Here is a 26193-nt window from a genome sequence, read left to right as displayed (position 1 = left end):
CTGCACCAGGATTCTCCCATACCCTTCCACATCATCACACATCAGAGGGATTTCAGACAGGTGCATTCTTGCGTGGGAAGTCCTTCCCAAGCAACAGGGGCTACGCAAGGCCTGGCCAGTGGCCAACCAGTGAAAAGAAGGGGAGAACTCTTTGCAGCTTCCTCCCTGCTCCAGAGACCTTTGGCTATATGCAGAGGGAGGGAGGGAGGACAGCAACCTTGACAGCCAAGCCCGTCCTCCCCCCTACCCCAGTAATGGATGAGGACAAGCCATCGATTCACAGGGAACAATCTGTTAGCAAGCTGTCATAAAAACGAAAAATTCTAAAAGCACCTCCAATGAAAATATTCTTTAAAAATATTTTAACAGGGGATTAAAATTTACTGAGCTGTGGACCAAGCCACTCTATCTTCTTTTCTTTAATTTACATATTCCAAGTTTACCATACCTTTCTGCTCAATGGGGGACATAACGTGGCTTCGTTTCCTGTGTTCCATTTTATTGTCACAACCCCCCTGTGAGGTAGGCTAGACTGAAAGGGAGTGATGGCCCACAGTCACCTAGCAAGAGACAGAGTGGGAATTTGAACCTGGGTCTTCCATCTCCCAGTGCGACGCTAATCATATCCCACACCAGCTCAACCTTCCCTTTAACTCACCCTCAACACTCTAAACCTAATAGAAAGCAATGTACAAGTTCAGTCTGGTTATTAAAAACCTGGAGCAATCCCCATTTTGTCTGTGGGTGGTCCCATTCTCCTGACAGAAACTGGATCCTCACCTCTACTGTTCGGGGGAACAAACTGGAGCCCATGAAGAACCACGGGGAAAAATGTTTCAGAAATTTCCTCTCCATAAATACAAATTCTTTTTTTCCTGGATGTGTCTCAGTGCTAAATAATTTCCCCTCACCTTCTTTCCCCTTTTCAGTTCTGACAGCTCTCAGCATTCCATGCTTCTTGAAGCTTGCTCAGCCCGTATCAAGTATATTGTGTGATTTCTCCCCCCTTCCTTCTCTGTTAATTTGCAAAGTCAGATTTTTCTGTATCCTGGGAGGGGAGAGATGTCAAAACGTCTAACTTGCCTATGGACATGCCAGGGTTTGCTTTCTATAAGTGGCACAAGTCCCCCACCTCCCCCACCACCACAACTTCTCTCAGCAAGGCCCAAGTCAGGGGAGGGATGGCAAGCCAATTCTTTCCAAAACAGTTCTCCTTCCAGATGGAAGATTTATTTAGCTGCTGGGGGTGGTATTTGCAAAGCAAGTGTGCAAATGTAGAAAGAAACTCTCCTTTTACTTCTGCCTGCACATTAAGACTGCATGGGAAAAGACAAGATGCTGAATTCCCCGCAGTGCTGAAGTTCGGCAGCCAGAGCCCCTCCACTCCCAGCTTACAATCTTAAACCAGAAGGGCAGTGCAGGATTGATGCAATAAAACAGGTAGATTTTGATCCAGCCTGAACCTTTAGTTCATCCCAGCAACTGATTTGGAGCCCTTTAGCTGAAAACCAAGCAAAATGAGAATTAAATGTTAAATAAATGAACCGAATCCTGTCAATGCAGCACACCGATGTTGGGAACCAACAATCCCGTTTCAGAGGGTTTTTTAGACACTTAGTACAGCTTCCAGCCATTCCCCCTTGGTGGATTTCCACCAGGGCTTTCAACAGAGCCCCTTCCGAATTGAGGATTACTCCATTCATGCATCAGGGGCCTATATTTTTAGCTGCTTCAGCTGTTTCCTTCCCTTCCCCTGCTGGGAACTCCCTCCCTCTTTCTCTCTTCCCCCCTTAAGAACTTTATCCTCTGTTCTTAAGCCATTTCCCCCATTGTTCTTCCAACTCGCACACATGTCCTGAACGGAAGCCAAGCGGGGCTTCCAGAGCAGTTACAGATGCTGAGGAAAAGAGAGGCAGGCAGGCACGCTACAGAAGGATCGCCAAATACCTCACCTCCCCAAACTTCAGCTCTAACAATATAGACCAGCCAAAAGAGGAGGTTACCTGTTGGGCCTGTTTTCTCTTTAAAAAGAAAGAGGAGAATATTTTAAGTCCGAAAGACGCATGCTTCTCCATCCACTCCTCTTTCCCTGGAAGTCTCCCTTCCTCGGCCCCGCCCTGGCTAGGCCCCAAGCCTTTTTGCTTACATTACACTGAAGTACTCCACATACCAATGACGGATTTTTAAAAAGAGGTCTACATAATTATTCCACAGTAAGGACAAATTGGGAAGTTTTCTATTGCTTTCCAAAACTACGGGTGATTCTTTTTTTAAAAAACTGACCAACCCAGGTCCAACCTACCTTAGTTTTTCCTATTTCTTTCCTCCAAAGGAGGAACAAGGAGCCAGGGTGGTGCAGTGGTTAGAGTTGGACCAGGATCTGGGAGACCCAGGTTCAAATCTCCGCACTGGCATGAGGGACTCAGGCCAGTCACATATTCTTAGCCTAAACTGCCTCACAGGGTGGTAGTTATGAGGATAAAACCAAGAACGAGAGAATGTTGTAAGCCACTTGGGGTCCCTGGTGGGGAGAAAAGTAAGGTGTGATTGAAGGTAAATAAAACTGTGAAGGGCACACAGAAAACATCTCAGCTGTGAGATTCAATGCATCCAGGTATTTGAGGGATCGACTTTGGAAAGACAGACAGTCCCCCAGCCCCTAAAATCTTACGTTCTAAATATTTATTAAATACATTTTTATCCTGGTCTTTCTTCAAGGAGCTTGGGGTGGGCTTCTCTCCTTCATTATACCCTCACAACAACCCTGGGAGGTAGGCTAGGCTGAAGGGTGATTGGCTGAAGGTCAACTTCCTTGTGCTAACCAGCGGCCTGCCTTGTTCAACAATGCCTTTTCCAACTGGCAGCAGCTCTCCAAAAATCTCACTTACAAATCTCTAGATTTTGCACTTTAGCAATCAGAGCGGGAGCTTCTCAGTAGCTGTACCAAACCTTTCCAATTTTCTGCCCAGGAACACCTGCCTGACAACATCGCTTTTTGTTAAGCTTGCCTGTGAAAAGCTCAGCTTGGTTTTGACTGCACTGTTACAGCTAGCATTTGATTTTAACATTTCGCCAGAAATCGGTTATGCATTTTAGTAACAAAATCCACTGAACAGCTATTTTATTTGTAACGTTGTTCATCCTGATCGCACCTCCACCCCCTAATGACAGTGTGGGACGCAAGATCAGACAAAAACAGACGCTGGAAGCGGAGGACAGAGAGTGTTCCCTGCATTGTGTTCAGGAGGTCATCAACACCATGGAGACTGCACATCTTAGCTCTGTTGCCGGGCAGAGACTTTAAAAGATCCCGGGTCTGCAGCCAAGATTCCTGCAGGCCCCCAAAGGCATCTATTCAGCTTCCTTCCAAGAGAAGACCCTCTTTTTTCAAAGGAGGGGAGATTATGTGGCAGCATGCCAAAACAAGGAACGGAAAAAAAAATTAAACCTCTCTCAACCCCATCCTTGCCATTGCAAACACAAGCTTTGGAAAACTAACTGCACAAATGCCGTAGGAGACCAAACCATTTTTAGAGCTTTGGCACTTTCCAGCTCTTCTGGCCGGACAGCTGGAAATGGGGTGGGGTGCCCCAACAGCAATCTCCCCCCCACCCCCGCAATGACAATACTTTTCAGCCTCAAATATTTGATGGGGAGCTGGGGGAAGAGAGCCAACTGCTCCAGCTCACAGCAAAGACAGTTCTACCACGTCTAATGGATTTCTCCTCCCTGAACTGCAGCATGTCTTGGGGTGACTCCCCACACTAATTTATCTTTACTCCTGTAGTTCAGAATGATTGCAAGGAGAGGTGGCGAGAACAACAACGGCCATGTAAAATTCCATTTCCACAGATACGCACATTCATAGGAACACAAGAGCCCTGCTGGATTGGACCAGGGATCCCTCTAATCTGGCATCCTGTTTCCCACAGCGGACAAGGGGGCCGACAAACAGGCCAGAGATGCAGAGGTCGCCTCGTAGCTGACTGCCCCTGGATATGGAGGTTCTCTTTCATCATCATAACTAGGAACCACTAACATATCGATACTTCCATGAATCTGTCCACATCCCCTTCCAAAGGCATCTACACTACATCCCCTGGCAGTGCATTCCATAATTTCATTACTTGTTGAGTAAAAGTAGTACTTCCTTTCCTCAGTCCTGAATCTACTGCCTGTCAACTTTGTAGAAATGCTACACCTGATTACCGCATTCCAAAGCTTTAGTTTGAGTCCCTCTCAGGACAAGCAATACTTAAGCTTCCAAACTGTTAAGATTTCTCTGCAATTTACATTAGACCACTTCCAACTGCAATGACCAAGCAACTGCTATCACAGCATTCAACAGCCAATCAACTGCTATCATTCACACGACTACAGGAGAACCATCCATGTGTGATTCCCCCAAATTACCAACTGGTGGGATCACAGACATCGACTCATCAGGTTAATCTTACCTTCTCTTTTTGCTGGAGACCCTCTTGTGAGAAGAGCAGCAGCCACCAAGCCAAAGGGAGGAAAAAGGATACATTTTTACCGCTCCAGATTTGGTGCCAATGGCCATAATTCGAAGCTTGGGGTCGAAGGCCAGGGAACTTGGCTGATTCGGAAAGCCATGCTCGACCGTCTGGAAGAGAAGCAAAGTCACATCTCAGTTGTGTCAAGGCAAACAGTGCTGATTGTTCAAGAAGGACACACAACTATCTACAGAGGCAGATTTAAGTCAATTTACAAACTTTTTAACCTTGGGTTAATTTGTCCAGCATCAGTTTCCTGGGGCTGCAGAGATCCTGCACAATGCAAAATGTTCTCAAATACAACAAAGTTTCAGGCCAGGTCTGAATGGAAGTCAGGAATTTAACCCAGTAAAGCAAGGAGAACATCTTCAGAAAAGCCCTGCTAGATCAGAGCAGAAGTATCCTTTTCCCAACAGTGTATGCCCCTAAAAAGTCCACGAGAACAATGTGACGGCCACAGCCCGCCCCCAACCAGAATTTCAAGAAAACTGCCTCAGAACATGGAGGCTCCATCAAGCCATCATGGTTAAAATATTCACACCCTCCATGGCTGCCCACGGTGGAGAAGGTGGTTTTCTGGGGACATTTACAAGTATCTACAAATGTTTTAATTGGAGAACCTCCAACCGCTCTCCATAGTCCTCAGAACCCCAGGAATCTTCAGAAGGCAGACGGGAAACTCCCTCCCCCAAGACAAGCTCACACACCCCAAGCGATGAGTGCCTCTAAACATGTACACAGTGCATTGTCTCAGTACTAAGGAATCCCAACTCTGTCCCAGCCTTCAAACCTAGGACTTGGGGACAGTTTAAGCTCAAGAGTACCAGCACTTTTACACTAAAAATTGTGTGTCTTTTATCAAACAGAACTTACTCTTTACATGAGCAGGCTCAAAGGGAAGCCGAGATCCAAGAATCTGGGATTGTGGTGAGTCAGCGCGGTGTAGTGATTAGAGTTTTGGACAAGGATGTAGGAGACCCAGGTTCAAATCCCACCTCTGCCATGGAAACTCAGTAAGTGACCTTGGGCTGACTTCCACCCCCCTCAGCCTACCTCACCTCACAGGAGGTTGTTGTGAGAATAAAATGAAGGAGGGAAGAGCATTTTAAAATGCTGGAGGCACAACTGGAGAAAAAAAGTAGGGTGTAAATATCTAAAAAACAATGTTCAACTACTTGTATTATAAGCTTATTTCCACCAGTTTTACAGATTTCCAGAAAAGTGTTTTATCAGTAGTCCAGGCATCATTCACTGATTTTTTTCCCCTCCGCCCAGAAGATACACTTTGGGGTCTGGTTATATGTCTTAGGAATCAGATTATCGAACAGTTATTACCACCCTCCTACTTGAAATTCTGGAGATTCAGCCTAGAGTATGCAAAGGACCCCTTCATTAATCCCTGCCCCCTTTCTTTGGAGTGTTTTAGTGGTCCTGGAAACCCTATTCCACAACCCACTCTGGCTTCCAAGATTTCACCAGACCCAAGCCTTCACGCTATCAAGTACATCTTTGCAACCATAAAGGCAGCACTGTTTAAAAAGTGACAGCAGAGATCCACACCAAGCCGAATTCTGCAATCACCTCCCTCCCATTTTGCCCACCTAGCTTCTCAGTGAAGAACAACCAAAGATTTGCTTACATCAGGGAAAGACAGACAGGGCACCATGTTGTCAAATGAAGGCAATTTGAATCATTTATTTGAGTGCTGGTCATGGGGGATGATCCAAGAGTTCTGCAGAACATGCAACCAACACCCCGGGCATCTACAGGCTCACCACTTGCAAGATAAACTGTTATGGCTATAAGGACTAGAACTCCAAAAAAATGTTGATTCTCATGATACTGAACTCTGCCTGAAGTACAAAATTGCACACACGCTGCAGCCAAGGGCAAACACACACAAGCAAAGAGGATTTCTCTATGTGGCCTAAAACCAACACAGTATTTATTCCTGCCCAGGTTTGCCACATTTTGCTGATGCATCTGGCCTAACCTGTAGAAATTAAGAAGCTAATGTTCTTTCCCCCTCCCCCCAATCACAACCCCAACACCAGCTCTCCCCCCTCCCAGCAATGTTTTCTACGTGCAGCACTGTGCACATAAGCAAGGCAAAAGTCCGTTAACCTTATGCTCGACCCTGGCCGTTGAAAAGACACTCCTCGGAAAGCCATCTCGGGACCACTTGGTGGTCTTCCACCATTGGCCAAGAGCTTTACAGGAGGGGAAAGGGAGAGCCAAGTCAACCCACACAATGCAGGTGTGAGCTCTGCTGAGCTCCAATCCAGCAAGGCTCATGGGAGTGCATGTTTTCAGGCAGCTGGAACAGAATAAAGACTTGGCTGAGTGCTGCTCGCCAAAAGCGGTCCCCCCACCCACCTCAGGCGAGCATCCTCTCAGCCAAGAGCTACATTTTTTTGTTCTTGGCCCTATGGACAAATGAATCCTTTCAGCCAATTCCAGCTTCCCCTCATTTTCGGGCATCAGGGGTTAACGCAAGTGAACATTCGGCACAAAAAGAAAAGGAATGCAGAATGGATCTATAAACTGCAATTGGTGCAAGCAGCGAGTTCTCACCCCCTTCGCCAGCAGTCACTAAGGACTACACAGAAAAACAAGCACCCCAACATGCTTGAGTGGTGGGGGGGAGCCCCCTCATATCCAAGCAGAGCCAGAATAAAGAAGCGCAAGCAGTTTCCATGCACTTTCCCCAAGTTCCTTCCATTACTATGAGAAAGCAAAGGAAAGGAAAATTGGCTGGATTTGCAAAAATGCACATCTTCCTGACCGCACAGTACATGGACCGGTTTTGACCACGATTGTCCTAAAAGATCAAACCAAACTGGGTCTGGGAAAGATTGAAGCAAAGTGGGGGAAGAGGGAGACCTACAGAAAGTGTATGGGCTGATGTTGCATGGATGCTCCAAATACCCACTCCTGTTTCAACATGAAACCAGATGAGATCTTTCACATGGAATCAGCCATAATCAGCTAGGAAAAGAGAATCATGTTGTAGTCTAGCATAAGGAGGCAAACAGGGATTATCCCAAACAGACATTTGGATCCAGGTTAGACATTTCCATAGGTGCAAGGATTTTCACTTAACTTAGCATGATTTCCCCGCTCCCCTCCTTCCAAGGCAGCCTAAAATTCCCACCAAAATCCCATCCCTGGAGATATCCTCTCTCACAAGAATAGGATTTCAGGAACATTTTGGGCAGAAGGAGAAGGGGAAAAAATCATGCTCCATAGGCAGAAATCCTTGTGCCCATGCAAACATCTATAGTCTGGATCCAACCTAGAAACTGTAGACTAGGCTATTAGGTACTATCTGCTGATGTAGATACGCTCCTACTGGGTCGTTCAATGTCACGTTAATTACTTATGCTTTAATTCAGAAAGGTTTCATCTATGTGTTCAGCCTTATGCTAGTTTTCAAATCTGCAGAGCTATTTTATTTATTTGTTTATTTATTCAATTTATATACCGCCCATCCCCAGGGGCTCTGGGCGGTGAACAGTTAAAATCGATAAAAACAAAAACTAAAATCAATATACCATACCCCATCGTATCTGTTTTCATTAAATGTCCTCATTGCTGATCATATCGTATTTTTGCTCTGTGAATTGCGTAGCTGATTAATTTGTATCCATTTGCAGTATGTAACTCACCTTGGATCTCAGTGAGAAAGGCGGACTATAAATAAACAATCATCATTCCTTCTGGTTCCACCAATTTGCAACAGAATGACACTCTGTTCCACTCCCCGCTCCCCTCGCCAATAATACCCAGAAAAGAAGCAGAGCAAAAAGGTCCAGCAGGGCCAATATTCTAAATTCTCCACTTGGTATCCCATTGCCCAGACACGAAGGAAAACTGGAGTTTTGCATTCAATGTGAGTCGAAGCCAACTGGGCAAGTCTGTATAACGTAATTTGCTTTTGATAGCCCAGGGAAAGGAGAAGACATTCCTGCAGGGCACTGAAGCCCTTCCTCCAAGGGAGCAACTGCATGAGATAATCCACGAACATCTCTGGCACACTTTCAAGCACCTCTTTAGACTCATAAGGACTAGAAGATTGGTTTTATAAAACAAAGATAGGCTCTCAGGAAGCAGAACTTCACCCCTATGCTACAGTGCATAGGACAATCTGATGTACAATACATCACAAGGACTGTCTCCTTTCCGTGTCACACATCAGTGCTTTGAGGTTCCATAGCAGCAGCCCTAGGTGTGCATAGATCTGTGCGGCTACAGCACCACCACCAGTTCCACAGTACAGCTCTCAATATGGCATGCAAGAAATACCAAGAAATCACAGGCCTACCACAGCAGAATACCTCACTCTCATGTCTCCTCAAAACAGACAAAGAACTTGATAGTTAGAGACTCAGGCGCAAGTCCATCCTGCCCCCATTCTGTCTACATACTGCCAGAAGCAGAGATCAGCGTTCCTCCCCATCTAAAACCACTTCAAGAAAAAAAGAGCAATTTACAGCTGACACAAGCCAACTACAGATGTCACAAATCACATCATCTTCCAGACTTAAGGAACAAACCAGGGCTTGAGTAAACCCCATCTGCTTCCCAGGTACCTTTTCTACCCTCCCAGAATAATGGGGATCTTCCCCACACTGCTGATGCTGTGTCAAGAACACAAAACACATCACAACAAGCCTCAGTTCACAAGAACTGTGGAGAACAAGATCAGCTACAAAGTCTAGTTTTAAACCCCAGTTTGTTTAATTCCATTCAAATGCCACAAAGAAAACCACGATTTATCGGGATGCCTGAATGCCGCTCGCGTGTTTGGAAAACACTGCTGGGAATCAGATAGTATGCCTCTATGCTCAGAGTTGGAACCAAGTGTGGGTTTCAACTGAGTGCACATGGTATAGCTAATCCAGAGGCATGAAAACACCACCCTCTCCAAGCGGCCATGAGGCCTACAAGCTTGCTTTTCAAAATCAATGCAGACTCTCCCCAAACCAGATTACTCTGGAAGCCTTCACTTCTTCATTTGACAATTGCCCTACAGAGACAGAAAACAGAACATTCCCAAACACAAAGACAAAGTGAAGTACTAAGTGCAGAACCTACCCCCCAAAAAAATCTAAAAAGGGAGGCAGTTTTGGCAGGACAGTTGCGGTCTCTGGATTACTCATGGCACAGAGACAGCATCTGCCCCAAGTCATGCTTGTTTCAGCAATTTACTGAGCTTTGCATGCAGGATTCACCTTTTTTTTAAAAAATGCTGTTCTGAAGAGTTGCCACTTGAACGAGTCATGGCCATATCTCAGGATCCCATCAGGGCTGCAGCCAGCAGGACAGTCCAAGAGACATCCTGCCTTACTGCATGGAGTGAAAGAGGCAGGGCTTCGGATGCAGGCATCCTCTTGCCAGACCACCTTGGGAACACCTAACAAACAAGGGAGAAGGCCCAGAAGGTAAAAAAAGAAAAGAAAAAACAACTCACCAGGATCTACCCAGAGAGCAGGCTGGTTTATTTACAGCAAAATCTGCATACAGCTTAACAGCTTTTTGTAGCGCTAAAAAATAATAATTCAAAAGCGATCTCTGAGTCTCAAACTTCCAGGCTCAACTAGGAGAGAATCTGAACCCACAAAAAGCACAGGTTCATCCTCCTCCCAAAAGAGGCTATGGATGAAGAAGGAGGCTGTCTTCCAATATGATGGCAAACAGTTGCTTCCTTATTCACCTGCAGCACATAAGAAGTGACTCCAGGTGAGCTTGGGGAAAGAGGTGGCTGTCAATGGTTCTCCCCCCCCCCAAGCTTAGTGACATGCCACAATTTAGATTGTAGGGAAATGCAATTGGGGCAACTAGTTAATTCTATACCCAGTTATTTATACTTGACAATTTTTTAGGGAGGGACAGTGGCCTAGTAGCTGAGCACCTGCTTTGCATAAGGAAGGTCCCACATTACATGGAACAGCTGCTAGGAGATGCAAAAGATCTCTATGAAAGAGCCAGTCAGGGTAGACTCTAATAGGTTAACAGTCTGGTTCGGCACAAGGCAGTTTCATATGCCCCTCATTCTCTTTGTCTAAACACTACACAAAGCTGCAGGCAATGAGGCAATGACTAGTTGCAAGGGTTCTGCTCTGCCTGGCCTGCTGACCTTACTAAGCCTCTGAGCGAGCAGGTAATGGAATTTTCTAGTGCTCCCCTTCCTTCCCTCCTAAGAAAACCCATCCAGGCCCAAGACAGACCTACAAAAGGCTGGGCTACCCTATTATATAGGATGGGCCTGTAGTTCAGAGCTGCTTCGCATTAATAATCTCCCTGCTGTTTAAAAAAAAACCCAAGCCCCCTCCACCTTAGGACAATTTATCACCTACACAAGTATACTCTGGCTGACATTCATGCCAGTAAGCCTTGTGTCCCCCCCACCAAAAGAAAATTCCTCATAATTCTCACTTGTTAGAAGACATCCGAGACAAGATGCACTGCGTTTTTAATCATCCCCGCAGCTACTGCTCTGACGTCTCTCTGTATTTGATGCTCTTTGACAAGCCAATTAAGAAAGCAATGCACGGCAGGGGCACATCTCCCAACCCCAGTGGCACATCTTATGCCAATTTATTTACCCACTGCAACATCATTCCCTGTGCAAGGAGGCAAGCTAACCCAAGGTAAGCCGATCCTTGCTAAGCCTTTAAAGAACCCTGTTTTCAGTTGCAGAAATTGGGGCCACATTGAGGAAGAGGAGAAGGGGAAAGTGTACAGGTTGTAGCAATCCACAGGTGCGCCGAAGAGTACGGCAACCATATGCCTCTGCTTGTGGTGCAAGAGACGGTAAGTTGGGCATTTCACCTGGGCTGACCTGAGTTCGAGTCACAAGTTTTCCGTGGAAACAGCAGGTAGCTGAAGCATTTCCCTCCTCACTTTTGTGACAAGCTAAATATAACATCGCTGCAAGGGTAAAAGTGGAAGAAAAGAGAAGAAAAAGCCATCTACAGGAATGAGCCGGTATCTTGTTCCTTTAAGTGACAAGCCAGTGTGGCAGAATGGTTAGGATGTGCGAGAGCCAGTTTGGAATCTGCCACTGAGGCTTGCTGAGCTACCTTGGGCCAGTCACCAATACTGAGCTTGGCCTACTTCACAGGGTGGTTATGAGGATTAAACAGAGGAGAGGATGAGATTAGCGTCTTAGGGTCCCCACTGGAGAGAAAACTGGCCGCTTCCAGGAAGAGGAAAGATGAAGGAAGTGGGGCATGTACAGAGTGAACATTCAGCAGGGCTTTTAGATGCAACTCCAGTTGCACTGAACAAGCTCCAGCTAATCCTCAGACCTTGCTAATGGGTATTCTAGGACTGTATGGATAGCTCTCTAAGGACACCAGGCAAGGGCTCTCAGAGGCCCAGGCCCGTTCTGCACCATTCCCTACCCAACACAAAATGTGCAAGAGATATGCACAGTGCTGCTCTAGCAGAACACCACCAAAGATGGTGCTGGACAGACCTCTGACCCATTAGAAAGCTTCCCAAAGAACAGGATGAGTTGGGTCTCCAGCCAACTAAAACCCACCCATTTATTTTATTCTTGTTTTCAGTATTTTCAAACCTGTACTCCGTTCATAAAGGATCCTACATGCAATTTTTAACGAAGGAGTCAACAAATCTAAGAACGCGGAAACCTTAATTAAGAGAATCTATAACTTTGTTTACTCGCCTGGAGTAAATTTACTCACCACATTAGAGTAGCTACTCATATCATGTGGTATTCTCAAATCTGATTGCAGAACTTCTACTCAGCTTTTTCTAACTTTCTGCTCCAATGTGGCTTTTGAAAGTTAAAACAGACACACAGCATAAAAACCACAATTTAAAGGGCAGCAATAAACACCAGGAGAACCAGCAGGGGCAGAAAGCCACACAAAAGTGCATGTACAACAAAGGCCAAGATAAGGACGGCAGGCTGCCTGGTGCCAAGCAAATATCCTTTGCCCCCTCCAATAAGTTAACATACCATAAACTCACCTAGAACTCACTCAGGACATATTACCCACACTTCCTCCTCCACCCCAACCAAATAGATCAAGTGCTCAACCCAGGCTTGGACTTAACACACAAACAAAAAAAGGTGCCTAACTCAGGGCTCAAAAATAAGATTTTTAAATTCTAGACCCAACAAGATTTCTTCAAACCACCTCAGCTGTGACAATGGCATGCAAGGCTGTCCCCAAGCCGTTTCTATACTCCCCAATTAGAGGCTTGGGCAATGATTTGGGAGACCTAGGTTTGAATTCCTGTTCTGCCATGGAAACTCGCTTGACAACCTTAGGCTAGCTGCACACTCTTAGCTTAACCTACTTCACAGGGCTGTTGTGAGGATAAAACAGAAAAGAGGACATTGCTAGAAGCCTCTTTGAGTCCCCAGTGGGGAGAAAAGTGAGGTATATATGAAGTAAATAAAATTAAATATCTTAAGCTACAGTGAGGAAGGCATCAGAGGCCAAATGGGAGCTACTCCATGAGTTTGACATGAGATGTAGATTTCAATGTGTTTGGTGGGATAACAAAGCATGCAAGTGATGAGATACGTCTCAGTCAATACATCTTAGAATGGTTAGCCCCCAAATGTTCAATAAAGGAAGCCATGGCCTTCAGTTTGCAAGACCTGAGCCAGGCTGTTAATGACAGAACATGTTGGTGGTCTCTAATTCAGAGGGTCGCTATATATCAGAAGCGACTTGACCATACATAACACAGACACAGTGTTCCAAAAAATACTTTTAAGTTAATACAGATGACTAAATTTCCACCCCCTCTCAATGAAACAGAGATCGGAAGACTGCTCCACGTCAGAATTGGTGTGGGAAGGGAGAAAAAGAAATTAAAAGTGAGTAAATCTAGTGTAACGGGGAAAATGGTCAGTGTCCATCAAGCCATGCTAGTTTTTGAATGCCTGTTGGATGCACAAAACATCCACCACCACCCTCCCCAAATACACACTTGAATTCTGAAATGGTATGTTCCTGCAAAGAGCTACAGCATCCAAGAGAGGGTCTCATATAGCTCAGCTCTTGTTCAGATTCAGGATGGGTCATGAGTATTTAAGGCTGCATTAAACTTATTATACAGGCTGGCTCCCACATCTTCCAATTGACATACAACCATGAGATCTAGGAACCTGAAAAGGGCACAATGGAAATTTGAATTCAGATGGAGTTCCTGCTGGAAGGGCGGGTGGAGGAAGAGAGAAAGCCTCCTGCATGCTTTGCCTAGGGGAGTCGACAACATTTCACAGAGTGATTTAAGCAGCTTGCCAGGTGAGTGAGCGTCTCATTTTACAGAGGTGAATCACAGGCGAGAGGAAAAAACAAAACCTTGCACACCTAAGCCTGCACCCAAGATGGAATCTGAAACCAGACGGCCAAGCCCACCTGGCCACTTCCCCTCCCTGCAGTGTAGGCCTACACTGGCCCAACAGGAATCTGGGGGGGGGCAATCTTGAGCCTTTTGGATGGGCGGCTTCTCCCAGGTGTCACTGATCGAGTAAGTTAAAATCCTATTATATGGTTGTTTCCAGGTAATTACCACTGGCTTAGCAAGGATTAGCAAGAGAAGCACTGTGTTTGGGCACAACACATCATCTAGTCTCAATTAATTTGGACCGATTAGTAATTGCTGCTGCTGCTAAGATGCAGCCGGTCACCTACCTCCTTAGTCCAGCTCAGCAAAAATGGACCATAACCCCCTCCCCATTTCACAAGTGGAGGACAAAAGCTTAACAGCCACACACATCAAGAACACCCTCCTTTGAGGGCATGTCATTCTCCTACAACCCCTCTACAGAAGTGAATGAATGACCCAGTCACACCCCCGTGCAGAAATACAGCAGAATTTGCCACCCTAAGAAGAGAGGCCAACATAAGAGGACATGGCCAAAGTGCACAGAGATGCAACAGGCAGCCTCCTCTCTAGATATGCATTTGGTGTTCACAACACCCCTTTGTTGCTAAATATGTTCCTAGCCACGTGCTGGCATACCAGCTGCCCAACTCCCTTGCCAGAACATGCCACCTGCCTTCAAATCTGCACCCACAACGCCTTCCCCCCATACAGGAGGACAACAGTTCACATGCATTCCTTGCCCCGCCCACCCTGCTGTCTATACCCTACTTTAAGACAGTCGATTGAGCTCTTCTCTGCCCCCCAGGACTGTAAAGCTTCACATTTACATAGTAGCAACACCAATATACAGGAGCAGCTCTAGTGCTGCTAAAAGAGCAGGCTGCGATTCTGGACACCTCCAGTTCAAATCGCCCGTAGGCTTCAAACAAATCTTTCTCACCCACCAAATGGAAATCATTGAGGCCTACCTTACAGGGCTGCTAATGCTCCAGTAAGATTATCTCTAGAGGGCCTTGAGCTCTCTGTACCAACAGCATAAAATTATTAGTACCAGCAAACTGAATGCATCAATGTAACAGAGACTGAACACAAGACAAGCAATTCTGAGGACCGGTTCACACGTGATGCAGGGCAAATCTGAGTTTGCCATTGCATGTATGCTCAAAAGGATACTTCATTCGCTCCACTTATACACAATGGGGACTCAAAGTAGCTTATGACTTTCTTCCCTTCTCCAGTTTATCCTCACAACAACCCTGTGAGGCAGGTTCAGCTGAGAGTGACACCTGCTCAAGCTTCCATTGCAGAGTGGGGCATTTGAACCTGCGTTTTCAGCTCTTTTACTCCAGTTCATCCTCACAACAACCCTGTGAGGGAGACCAGGCTGAGTGTGTGTGATTGGCCCAAGGTCATCTGGAAAGCTTCCATGGCAGAGTGGGGTTTCGAACACAGGTCTCCTAGACCCTGCAGCCAATCCTGTCTCTATGAGAGTGCCACAGTGCCTGTGTGTTTGCTGACACTGATACGAAACACTCACTCTGCTACACTTTTTCAGGTGCACACTCAAGGGATGTTTTGCCTGGGAGGAGAGACCAAAGTCAAAAGAACTTACGACAGTTCATTGCTGGGCCATTTGCCCTCACACTCTGAGCGACATGCATGTTTATGCCAGAGAAGCGTGCGCCCCTGGTTGATCATCTAGCATCCCTTTCCAAATTAAACAAGTTCCACTGCCTCATTTGCCAAAGTTCAAGAAGGAGGGAAAGAAAATACCCATCAGCGTCTGGTGTGCAGGACTGCCACTTCTCCCCGGGTCCCACTGAGCCTTTAGCAGCATACCAGCTGGCAGAAGCCTCACCAACAAAGCCCTTTTTCCTAGCATGATGATAATTGGGACGGGAAAACCAGCCAGGTTTTTTGCATCCTTAGGGCTGAATACTTATCAAAACTAGAAAAGGCAGAGGCAGGATGGTCAAGGGAAAAGAAGTGGCAACAGGACACATTTAGGGTGCAAACCAAGTCAGTCTTCATGTTCTAACCCTCACACTTATCTTACAGAAGGGATATCTTCCAACCAGGGCAGATTGGGAGATTTGGGACAGCATTAAGAAAAGACCATTCTAACCCACGACTCACCATTCACGAGGAAGTTCTCCTGCATAACCTTTGACTGACGAATCGTGCCCCATGTGGATTAGCTAGCAGGCAGTTGTTTTGGCCTTCCCACTCAGGGCACCAAAAGCCAGCATGTAGTAGTCAGGCTACAATCCATGAGACCCCAGTTCGAATGCCCACTCCACTTGGGCAGCTCACCAGGGGGCCCTGGGCCAATCACACACTCTCAGCTTAACCTACCCCACAGGATTGTTGCGAGGATAAAAGGAAGAGAGAAGAATGACATAATTCAGTCTGGGTCCCCGCTGGGGAGAATGGGGAGATATCAATGAAGTGAATAACTAAATCAATCTGGGGCTGACCCAGCCCATACCAAACTCAGTATTCTTGCCAAAAGAAAATCGTATCATCCCTTCCTGAAATTCAATGGTTGTGGGCAGGAGGAGGAAGTCAGCTGAAGATTCCAATCCAAATCCAGTCAATATTAACGTGGGAAGGTGAAATACCAGCTGCCTTTGCCTGCTCCAGAGCCGGCACACAGAGGGGACAAAAAGTAGAACAAACTGCAGGAGGTACCTAGGACACCTACAGAGATGGTGTGCCTCGGCCAGCACGGCACTGAAACAGTTAATTTAAGGGGACCAGCAGGCTTGAAGCCTACACAATGAAATCAAGAATGAAAGAAGGCTGTAAATCAAGAGGGGGGGGAGGAAACCCTCCCCCCAGAAAGGCTGCTCCAGAGGAGATTCTTTGATGCTAAGTTAGAATCCAGAGCTGGAGCAGTCTTGTGCAAAGCCCCCATCCCAAGCAGCAGCCCTGGCCTAAATTTTCAGCTTCTCCAAATAGCCAGGAAACCAACCTGACATTTCTGACAGTAGGAGAGAGAGAGAGAAAGCAAACACCAAAGCCACAACGGGCTGACAACACAAAAGCTTAGCCGCTCCGAGACTCTCAGCACCCCACTGGGCAGTCCTGCATCTCCAAAGCATTTTTACGAGCCATCTTCCATCATGGGAGTAGCTGTGGCCCTCCAAAGAGGTGCCGGGGCTCAAAACTGTGAGGAGCCTTTCTAACCCTAAACCAGCGGAGGGGGCTGGTTGGGGAAACTGCAGTCGAGCTGCATATGGTTTCCAGGGACTGCACTGGACACAAAATTCCAGGTATTTGATGAAGGGAGCTTTATCTCCTGAAAGCTCATACCCTGAAAAACTTGTTGGTTTTTAAGTTGCTACTGGATTCACATCCTGCTGTTCTACTGCAGACCAAGACAGATACCCACCTGGAACTAAAATTCCAGGGCTATCCCTCATCTGAATTCAGCCCAAATCTTCCAAGACACCAAGTCCATCTTGGAGGGGAGTGGGCAACTTGAAAAGGGGGCTAACAGACTTCAGACAGGGGCTAACAGACTTCAGACAGAAAATTTTGGAGGTTCTTTACCATTTGGGCTTTCAGGGGGCTGAAAAAAGAAAATAAGCATCGAGTCCATTTGCTTCTATTCACCCAAGAGAGCAAGTGGGGTGAGGGGGGGGGAGAATTACTGCAGATGGCCAAAACGAGAAGGGAGGGGAGAAGCCCACAGCATCACAATGGAGCAACAGATTGCATTCTCAGCTCCCATTGCGATTTCTCCCTGGACCAAACTGGAGACAGGAAGGAGCAGAGACTGGAGAGGGGGAGAGGCAGTCCACACAGAAAGTAATAATCTCTCAAAGAATCCAGAAAAGGGTGGGGTTTTTTTCTCTTTTTAAAAATCCACTCGACCCAGAATTAGATCAGCTTTTAGATGTGAAGGGGGGGGGCGCGTCATTCATGCATCCCTAAAACAAGCCTACAGAGCAGAAACTTCTGTCTGGATCCCACCCCCTCTACATATACACACACTCAAGAGAAAGCCCCATTTCAGCTGAAGACAACAAGGGTAGTATTTGCCTCCCCAAAGTATGGTATTTTGCAAGGTAGAAGAAAAGAAAGGAAGAGGACCCCCCACACACACACACACACACACTCTCTCTCTCGCAGGGTGGGGGAAAGAAACAGCCGTAGAAGGAAGACGGCAGAGACACAATTGCCATGGGAGAGAGCTTTGCCCTCCGCCCCTCCCCACACTCTCCAACAAGGGACCTCTTCCATCCCCACCCCAAAATCCTGGAGCTTCGAGAGCCTCCGAGCTCCTGCCACCGAAAAGGAAGCCGCATCGGTCTCCCTCTGCGGATGGAGAACCAGCAGCATGGGGGGGGGGGGGGGAGCGAGAAAGCAGCTTCAGCCCAAGACGCTGTGCCCAAACTGGAGGGGGTGCACATCAGACCCTTCCCCTTCGTTTTCCAACACAGCGCATCTAACCCCGCTCCCCACCCACTCTTTGCAGAGGGGCCCTTTTCTCTCTCGACCCCCCGCCCCGGGCTAGCAGATCCCGCTCCCCACTCTTGCAACTGAGCCCCCCCCTGCAATGCCCACTCCCGTTGCTCCTCCTCTCCGCAGACCAAGGCGCAGCTCCCCCACCCACCTTGTTGAAGGCGAAAAGCTCCTGCTTGATCTTTTCCCGCTGGGGGTCGTGGCCCTGCCGGCGGAACCGAAACTTCATCATCTTGCCGGGCAGAGGAGGAGGAGGAGGGCGGCGGCTGGCGGCTGGCGACAATGGTGCGCGGGCGCTTCCCCCATGCAAGTACCCGAACAGCGCCCGGCCGGGCTCGTGCATCCAGCGCGGCTGCAGGAGAAGCGCCCGGGTTTGCAAGCGCCCGACTGGGGCGGGGTGGGGGGAGCCGGGCAGGGCGCCGCGGGGGAGCGACGGCCGGTCCAGCCAATCAGGGAGCCCGGTGGGACGGAGGGGGGGAGAGAAGGAGCCAGCCAGACAATGGGCCGGGAAGGCCAGCCAGCAAGCCCGCTGCCGAGGCCGCCTCTGCGCCTGCGCCTAGGCGCACAAAACCCCTCCTGGGAAATGTAGTTTTTAAAAATTATTTGGGATTGTTCGCTTTTTCTGCAATTGGGAAACTCCGGGGTGGTTGCCAACTTCTCCCCCCCCCTTCGGGCCCAAATGGTTGCTGGGAAGTGTAGTTTTGGAGGTGCTGGAGAGACGTGGGGGAAGCCAACTTCCAGAGATCTCCCAAGATTGCTACTAATCTCCAGACTCCAGGTCCTCCCTGGAGGAAACGGCAGCTTCGGAGGACTCTGTGGTAGAGTAGGAGAAACTGAGGCCATCCCCCAAATCTCCAGGAATTTCCCAAGCCAGAGTTGGCAACCTTAGCTAGGGTTGCCAACAGCCAGGAAGGGGGGAAATGCCCTGCCCCTTTAACAGAGAGAGGATTAATTTCTTTACCAGGTGATTCTATTTGATCTTACTCTGTGCCCTGAAAACTTTCACACGCCCATTTCCACACATTAAGCCTGTCTTAAAGGAGCAAGACTTTCTCCCTCGGGGTTGCTGGCAACCTTTGTCAGTCTCATTGAATCATAAAGCAGAGGTACATAAGATTGTGCTTTCAAATAAGAAGGGTAGCAAGTTGCCAATTTTGCCTCCTGTGTTTTTAACAAACGCATGTTTTAAAAAAAAAATCCTGGGAAATTAGTTTTGAGGCGGGGGGCTAGAGTGTGGAGCTCCAAGGACACTTTTGTCTCCAATCTAAGAGCCCTCCTTCCTCATTCTCCAGCAAAAGAACTTCAAGGGGAGTCTCCAATGTGAAACTCCTGGGTGAGAATTCATCCTGAGGTTTTGATGCGATGGTTGCCACCTCCTTAGGGCTGAATACTTATCAAAACTAGAAAAATAACCCATCCCTGCTGTGGTGAACAGCTATGGAACTTTCTAGATAACACTTGGATTTTATACCACGTGCTTCCTGCATTTCAGGACCCTTTGACCCTTCTGCTTGTTTATTACCTTTTGAAGTCAGTGAGATTATTTAATTTATTTATTTACTTCATTTATCCCCCATCTTGATCCCAAAGGGTCCCAATGTGGCTTAACTCTCCTCCATTTTATCCTCACAATAACCCTGCAAGGTAGTTTAGACTGTGTGTGTGTATGATTAGCTCAAGGTCACCCAGCGAGCTTCCATGGCAGAGCAGAGATTCAAACATGGGCCTCCCAGATCCTAGTTCAACACTCTTAACCACTACACCAAGCTGGCTAGTAGAGTGTGTGTTAGGATAGCTCTGTAAGGGTGAAATCCCTTTCCACCACCCCATTCTGCAGTTTGATTAAAAGGTAATAAGTGATAAAATTGCCCTGCTTGCCAAATTCAACATGAAGGTTTTCACACACTCATGCCATTTTGCTTTGTAGAAACCTGCAAATTGCTTTACTATGGCACTGAGTGTTGACTTCACAACGTGACTTCACGACATGGCTGCACTTCTTCTCAATGGCAGTCGCTGGATCAAGTTCTTCATAAATGAAATATAAATAGGTATTGCTCCAATCAGCAGATTCCTCAGATAAGGCCTGCTGGGCAGATCCAGGCCACTGAACCTCTGGTTTGTTTTGCTAGTGGCTGGAGCAGATGTATGTATGGTAAAACCTCTGCAGACCTTATTGCAGGATTTCCTGTTCTGAAGTTTCCAAAAGGGATACTAAGAAGTTGTTTGACAGCCTGATGGTTATGCAGAAGTCTAGTTGACTTCAGGGACCTTCTCCCAGATGTGTATAGGATTGCTAGCCTAGCAAACTGCCTATTTGGTGGGGTGCATTCCCTATTTATGAAATGTAAAATAGGAAACAGCCATGAATAAACAGGTGCAGCACCCCATCACGGTATCTAGGTGCAAAGAAAAGCTACACCTATTGCATTGTTACCATTTATGCCTTGAAGAAGAAAGAAGCATTGTTGGAGGTGGGAGTTAGTAAGCATTCATCATTCTCCCTAATTTTGATCTGGCAAGCCAGTTCTGTGGGACTCTTTAACTATGAGCTTTTGCAGGATCAGGGCCACAAGAAATGCCACAAAAGGTGGGAAACTGGTTAGGGCAAGGTGCTACTTGGATGAAGCCCAAGTTGCTTTTGCACTGGCTTGTGGATTTGCACAATCTGTAGGCGTTGTGTTTATTTACTATGTGGCATGTTCTTGCGAACTCTGATCTTTTTTGCCTGACGGTGAGCATAAGTTCGCAGCTGCACTAAAGGTGCCCATCATTGGCAATGGAAAACTATTTCTGTAGTTTCTAGTAGCTACAGGGTTCCAACCTCCTGAGTCAAAAGGAACAAGACCTGCCTGGGTGGAATTCAGGTTGCCAACTTTCCAACCAGCCTTTGTAACTCTGCTTTAATGGCTGCTTTGTGGGTACAAATGTATGGTGAAAAAACGTCTCCCCAAGATTTCTGCACGGCAAAGATGCTGTCAAAGGTACACAAGTAGACCAGGCTATTTTTCACAGGTTAGCTGGCGACCAGCTGAGGTGGCCACATTTTTTGCCACCCTGCTTCTGTGCTTTTAACAGCAGCAAGAATTTTGCTGGTGAAACTGCCGGCGGAAGGAGGCGTGTGGCTTTTACACTGTCTGAAGTATTATGGCTTCCCCCTGCCCAGAAGTATATTGGGAAAGTACTTTAGCTCTGCCAAAGTCACATTTAACTCAGACCTAAGACCAGAGTAGCCAACCTCCAGGTGAGGCCAGGAAATCTCCCAGAATTACAGTGGATCTCCAGGTGATAGAGAACAATTCACCTGGAGAAAATGGCTGCTTTGGAGAGTGGCCTCTATGGCATTATACCTTGCTGAGGTCCCTCCCCAAAGCTTGCCCTCCATAGGCTCCATCCTCAAATCTCCAGGAATTTTCCAAGCCAAAGTTGGCAACTGTACCTAAGAGGGTGGGGGGAGAAGAAAACATCTGCCCTGACTCAGCCAGCATTCCTTCTTCCGCACCCTTGCCAAAGCGACAGGATCTGTCTCCTTCCTTCCTTCAGAGGGAGTCACCCAAATCAGCTGAACCTCCCCCCCCTAGGGAGGTTGGGGATGCCTGCAAGCAGCTTTGGAGTCATTCCTAAATGCCGGATGTTGCATACAGATGAAGGTGTCATATACCAAAAGGGCCCATTGAGCTATCATCAGTGTGTCTTAGGTTAAAAAAGATCTTTCTGGGTCTCCAAGACCCTGGAATAGGAGATGCTGACGACTGAACCTCGGGCATTCTAGGTGCACAAACCCATGTACCACTGAGCCATGTCTCCTCCCCAATCAAATATTCAGTCCTGTCCCAGTCCATGCAGGAAAACCACTTTTCTGTCAAGCTAACCAATATTGGGTCCTGAAAAGTTTGCCCAAATTCTGTCAGACATACCTAGATTCTCTACCCAGCAAGTCAGCCTCTGTTTCCAGCCCTGGTCCCTGCTGAGGAGCCCAGTGTCTTGAAAATCTGAAAGCTGGCAATGCTAAACCCAAAGAAAGGAGCTGACAGTTTCCCCTGAATTTCTGTGGTTTCCATTCCAGGTTCCTCTGCATTGCTGCAGTCAGAACAGGAATTTAAACTACTTTGCAGTGGAAAAGTATAATTAGGAACATTTGCATTTCAAGCCAAGTGAGCATCTGGCACCCAATTCTTTCCATCAGGCCCAAATCCAGATCTGGTGCAAATTGCAATGTCAATTGCAAGTTGCTGAAATTAGAGCAAGGCATTGCCACTATGAAGAAGGAAAGCTCTGTGCAAAATTGATTGTGAAGCCAACGATTTTGCCCAGAGTTAAATCCTTCTGCAGAGTGAGCACTCCATGAAAAATCCTGGCTATGGGGTGGAGGGGGGCGGTTAGAAAAGCTCCATATAGGTTCATGTTAGAAAAAGACCAGTCCCGGGGTTCAAACCCAAATGTGCAAATCAAATAAATCCAGCAGCAATGTTTGTCTTGAGAACCAATGCAATGTGGCAGTTTAGTGTGTCATATGAGCATCTTAGTGTCTTGGATTCGAATCCTCACTCTGCCAGGGAAGCTGTGGGGGCAGCGTGGCTTGGGCTGGTGACTCTCTCTCAGCCTTATGGGATTGGTATGAGGATAAAATGGTGGGAGGGATAATGATGTTTTAAACTGTTTGGGAGAGAACTATGGTGAATAAATATTTAAAGGAAGAAAAAGCCAGAGGGCCAGTTAATGGATGCATGAAAACATATGATAGTAGGAAGCTGCCTTAATCCCCAAATCAGACCAGCAGTCCACCTCGCTCAGACTTACTAGCTGAGGGCAGAAGCTCTCCAGAGTCTTGGCAGAGTTCTTCTATAGCAATCTAGCTACCTGCGATTCTCGAAGAAGAGAAGCCAAATGTGATCTCTCCCCACCAGCCCTTTCCACTTTAAGACTGGCATGGCAATGAAATGGTTAACCTGTCTCAGTCGAAAAGCACTGCTTGTAAGGAGAGAATGGAAGCTCTTCTTTTCTACCCGGGATAACAAACACGGCTGCCCAACCTAGAGTTGCCAGCCCTGTGTTGGGAAATTCCTGGAGATTTTGGGTGGAGCCTGTGGAGGGCAGCATTGGGGAAGGGAGGGGCCTCAGCAGGGTATAATGCCAAAGGGTCCTCATTCCAAAATAGCCATTTTCTCCACAGGAACTGATCTCTGTTGCCTGGATTTCTGCTGCTATTTTGGAAGCTCTCCAGCCACCAACTGGAGGTTGGCACCACTCTCCTGATCACCTACTTCATACTTGACATTTGGTCCCATTAGGGGTGAAATTCAGCTCAAGACATAAAATGTAGGTGAGACAGAGATTCACCCCCCCACACACACACACAACATGGCTAATGACCCGCCAGCATCTAGAAGTCACAAGCAACAGCAACCACATTCCAGTCTGACTTTATTTCTTTATTTCAATATTTAAACCCTGCTTTTCTGCCCCCCCAGGGACCCAAGGAGGATTATGACATCATTTGCCTTGTCTCCCATTTTAACCTCACAACCACCACCCTGTGAGGTTGGTGACTGGCCAAGATCACTCAGCAAGCTTCCATGGCAGAGTGAGAATTCGAACCTGGATCTTCCAGATCCTAGTCTGACAAATAGGCTTTCATCCAGTACTGACTGCAAGAGGAGGGACTGGTATTTTTAAAGAACCAAGCAATGGCAAACCCAGAGTCCATTTCCACTAGGTTTTTCTCTCTCCCTGTGGATGGGTAGGATCTTTCCCAGAGGTCTTAGCAAAACCCTACTCAGCCCAGTGTTGGCTGGGATTAGCCCGGCCAATTTAGCTAGCATAGAGAGTTGTGTGGAAGTGAGGAGGCAACAGGAAGAGATGAGTCACCTGCCCAGATTTATGGAGCAACCAGTTTGACAACAAGCTTGTTTAGACCTTTGCCAACTAGAAGAGACAAAGCCAGATGTTGCGCATCTTGAACCCAGGGCTTGCGTCACTGAGGAATGGGGCCAACTCCTTGCCCCAAACAAGGTTCTGCAGACAGGAAAGGGAAGCAATTAATCCACCCAGTATGGAAAGTGGCCTGCCTTGGGGGCATATCTGCACCTCAAAATTAAACAAGTTTTAATACCCTAGCCCTTTCCCTCCAAGGAACTCTGGGAATTGTAGTTCTGGAGAGGAAGGCTAACAACTTTCAGCATCCTAACTAAACTCATCAACAAATACTATTATATGTAATAAGAATAGCCAGGTTAATGTAATGTGGATTAGGATCTGGGAGACCCAGGTTCAAATCCCCACTCTGCATTGGAAGCTTGCTTCGGTGACTTTGGGCCAATCACTCTCAGCTCAGCCTCCCTCAGTGTTGTGAGGATGAAACAGAGCAGAGGAGAACAATTCCACAAGCTCCTCAAAGGGAAGGTGGAATAAAAATGTACTAAATAAATAAAATCCCCAGGATTCCTAGGGAGTAGGGGACCCTGCCAGCTAAATGACTATAAAACCATTATAAATTTAGGTACAGATGCACTGCTCAAGGCATAGAAACCTACTACTTGTCTGGTTTCTCAAGGCTGTCCCCTTCCTCCCTCAAATGGGAACTCTGCCCCTCAGAGTTCAATACATGCCTGTTACTCCAAACCTACCCACACTGTAGATAAGTGCTGGGCGGCAGGAGAATCCACTAGCTGAACGTATGCTTTTCATGTTGCTATTGTATACATTTGCTTCCTTTCTCGTCCACCTTTCTGAGACTCAGCAGATTACAGAACAAGAAGGCAATGCGATAAAAATAGTGTAGTCCAAACAAATGAAATAAAAACAGTATAATAATACTGCAAACAACGCAAACAAAAAATGGATTATGATTAGAAAGCTTTGCAATGCAAACAGCGTAACGCAAGAAAAGACTGCCCAAAATGTTCAGACATTAAAGTTAGAATCTTGTTCACTTTACAGAAATGCTCTCCTGAAAAATTCCGTTTTGCTCCAGCCATGTTCCTTTTGGAAAACTACCCTTCTGAACAGTTCTGGAACTTATTTTAAAGGGTGTTGTGTGGAAGCAAATCCCCACCCCAGGAAATGAATCTTTCTGGCTAGCCCTGGGCCAGTTTCTCAGCTGAACCTGCCCGGCTGTTGTGGGATAAAAGGGGATATCCTCCTGTATGCCGTGTTGAGCTCTGCAGGGGAAGGGATAGATGCAATGATAAGGAGCAAAATAAATAGAATTTACAATTAAATGAACAACACCTTTGTCATGGCAGAAGGATGGAATCTTTCTAACACCCTTAATAACCACCCTCAATAAATACCTATAACCTTGGGCTTTATCTCCTCAACTTGCACACTCAAGCCCTTTTCAGATGTTACTTCCAAGGATGCTAGGTGGCCCACAGCTGCACATCTCAGTAGCGTGCACTACCAGCCGCCGTGTTGTCTGAAGAGGAGCAGCACATGTGCTTCACACATGTGTGCTGCTGTAGTATGCACAAATGAGATCCCTGGTGAAAAAATCCAGTTGCCATTTCATCCAGCCACAGGTGTGCGTGCACTAAGGTTGCCAACTCCAGGTTGGGAAATTCCTAGAGATTTGGAGGGGGGGGAGGATTTGGGGAGGGGAGGAACTTTAGTGGGGAATAATGCCTTACAGGGCAGTAACTCTGCTTAGGATTGCACCATTAGAGCCCACTTTTCAAAGCAATCCATTTTCTCTGCAGTCTGGAGATCAGATAGATTTCTGGGAGGCCTCCAGGTCCCCACCTGGAGGTTGGCAACCCTAGCACGCTCTCAAAATATGTGCATTGCCCTTCTTCAGACAACATGGAGTCCAGGTGAATCAGGAGGATTT

General features: G+C 47.0%; 1 protein-coding gene across 2 annotated transcripts in view; it reads right to left on the bottom strand.

Moving 5' to 3' along the window:
- Positions 1 to 18722, bottom strand: part of LLGL1 (LLGL scribble cell polarity complex component 1) — a 63837-nt gene extending 45115 nt beyond the window's left edge. For both annotated transcript variants that reach the window (XM_054993419.1, XM_054993420.1), the window contains exons 1-2: positions 18517 to 18722; positions 4530 to 4627 (exon numbers count right to left, since the gene is read on the bottom strand). In XM_054993419.1, the coding sequence (XP_054849394.1) occupies positions 4530 to 4627; positions 18517 to 18708 (290 nt within the window). In that variant the 5' untranslated portion in view covers positions 18709 to 18722. The remainder of the gene's footprint in view (positions 1 to 4529; positions 4628 to 18516) is intronic.
- Positions 18723 to 26193: the final 7471 nt, after the last annotated feature.

The sequence above is a fragment of the Eublepharis macularius genome, chromosome 12 (assembly GCF_028583425.1).
Source record: "Eublepharis macularius isolate TG4126 chromosome 12, MPM_Emac_v1.0, whole genome shotgun sequence".
Classification (NCBI taxonomy): domain Eukaryota; kingdom Metazoa; phylum Chordata; class Lepidosauria; order Squamata; family Eublepharidae; genus Eublepharis; species Eublepharis macularius.
The sequence above is the reverse complement of the archived record's forward strand: the minus strand, read 5'-3'. Positions and strand labels throughout refer to the sequence as shown.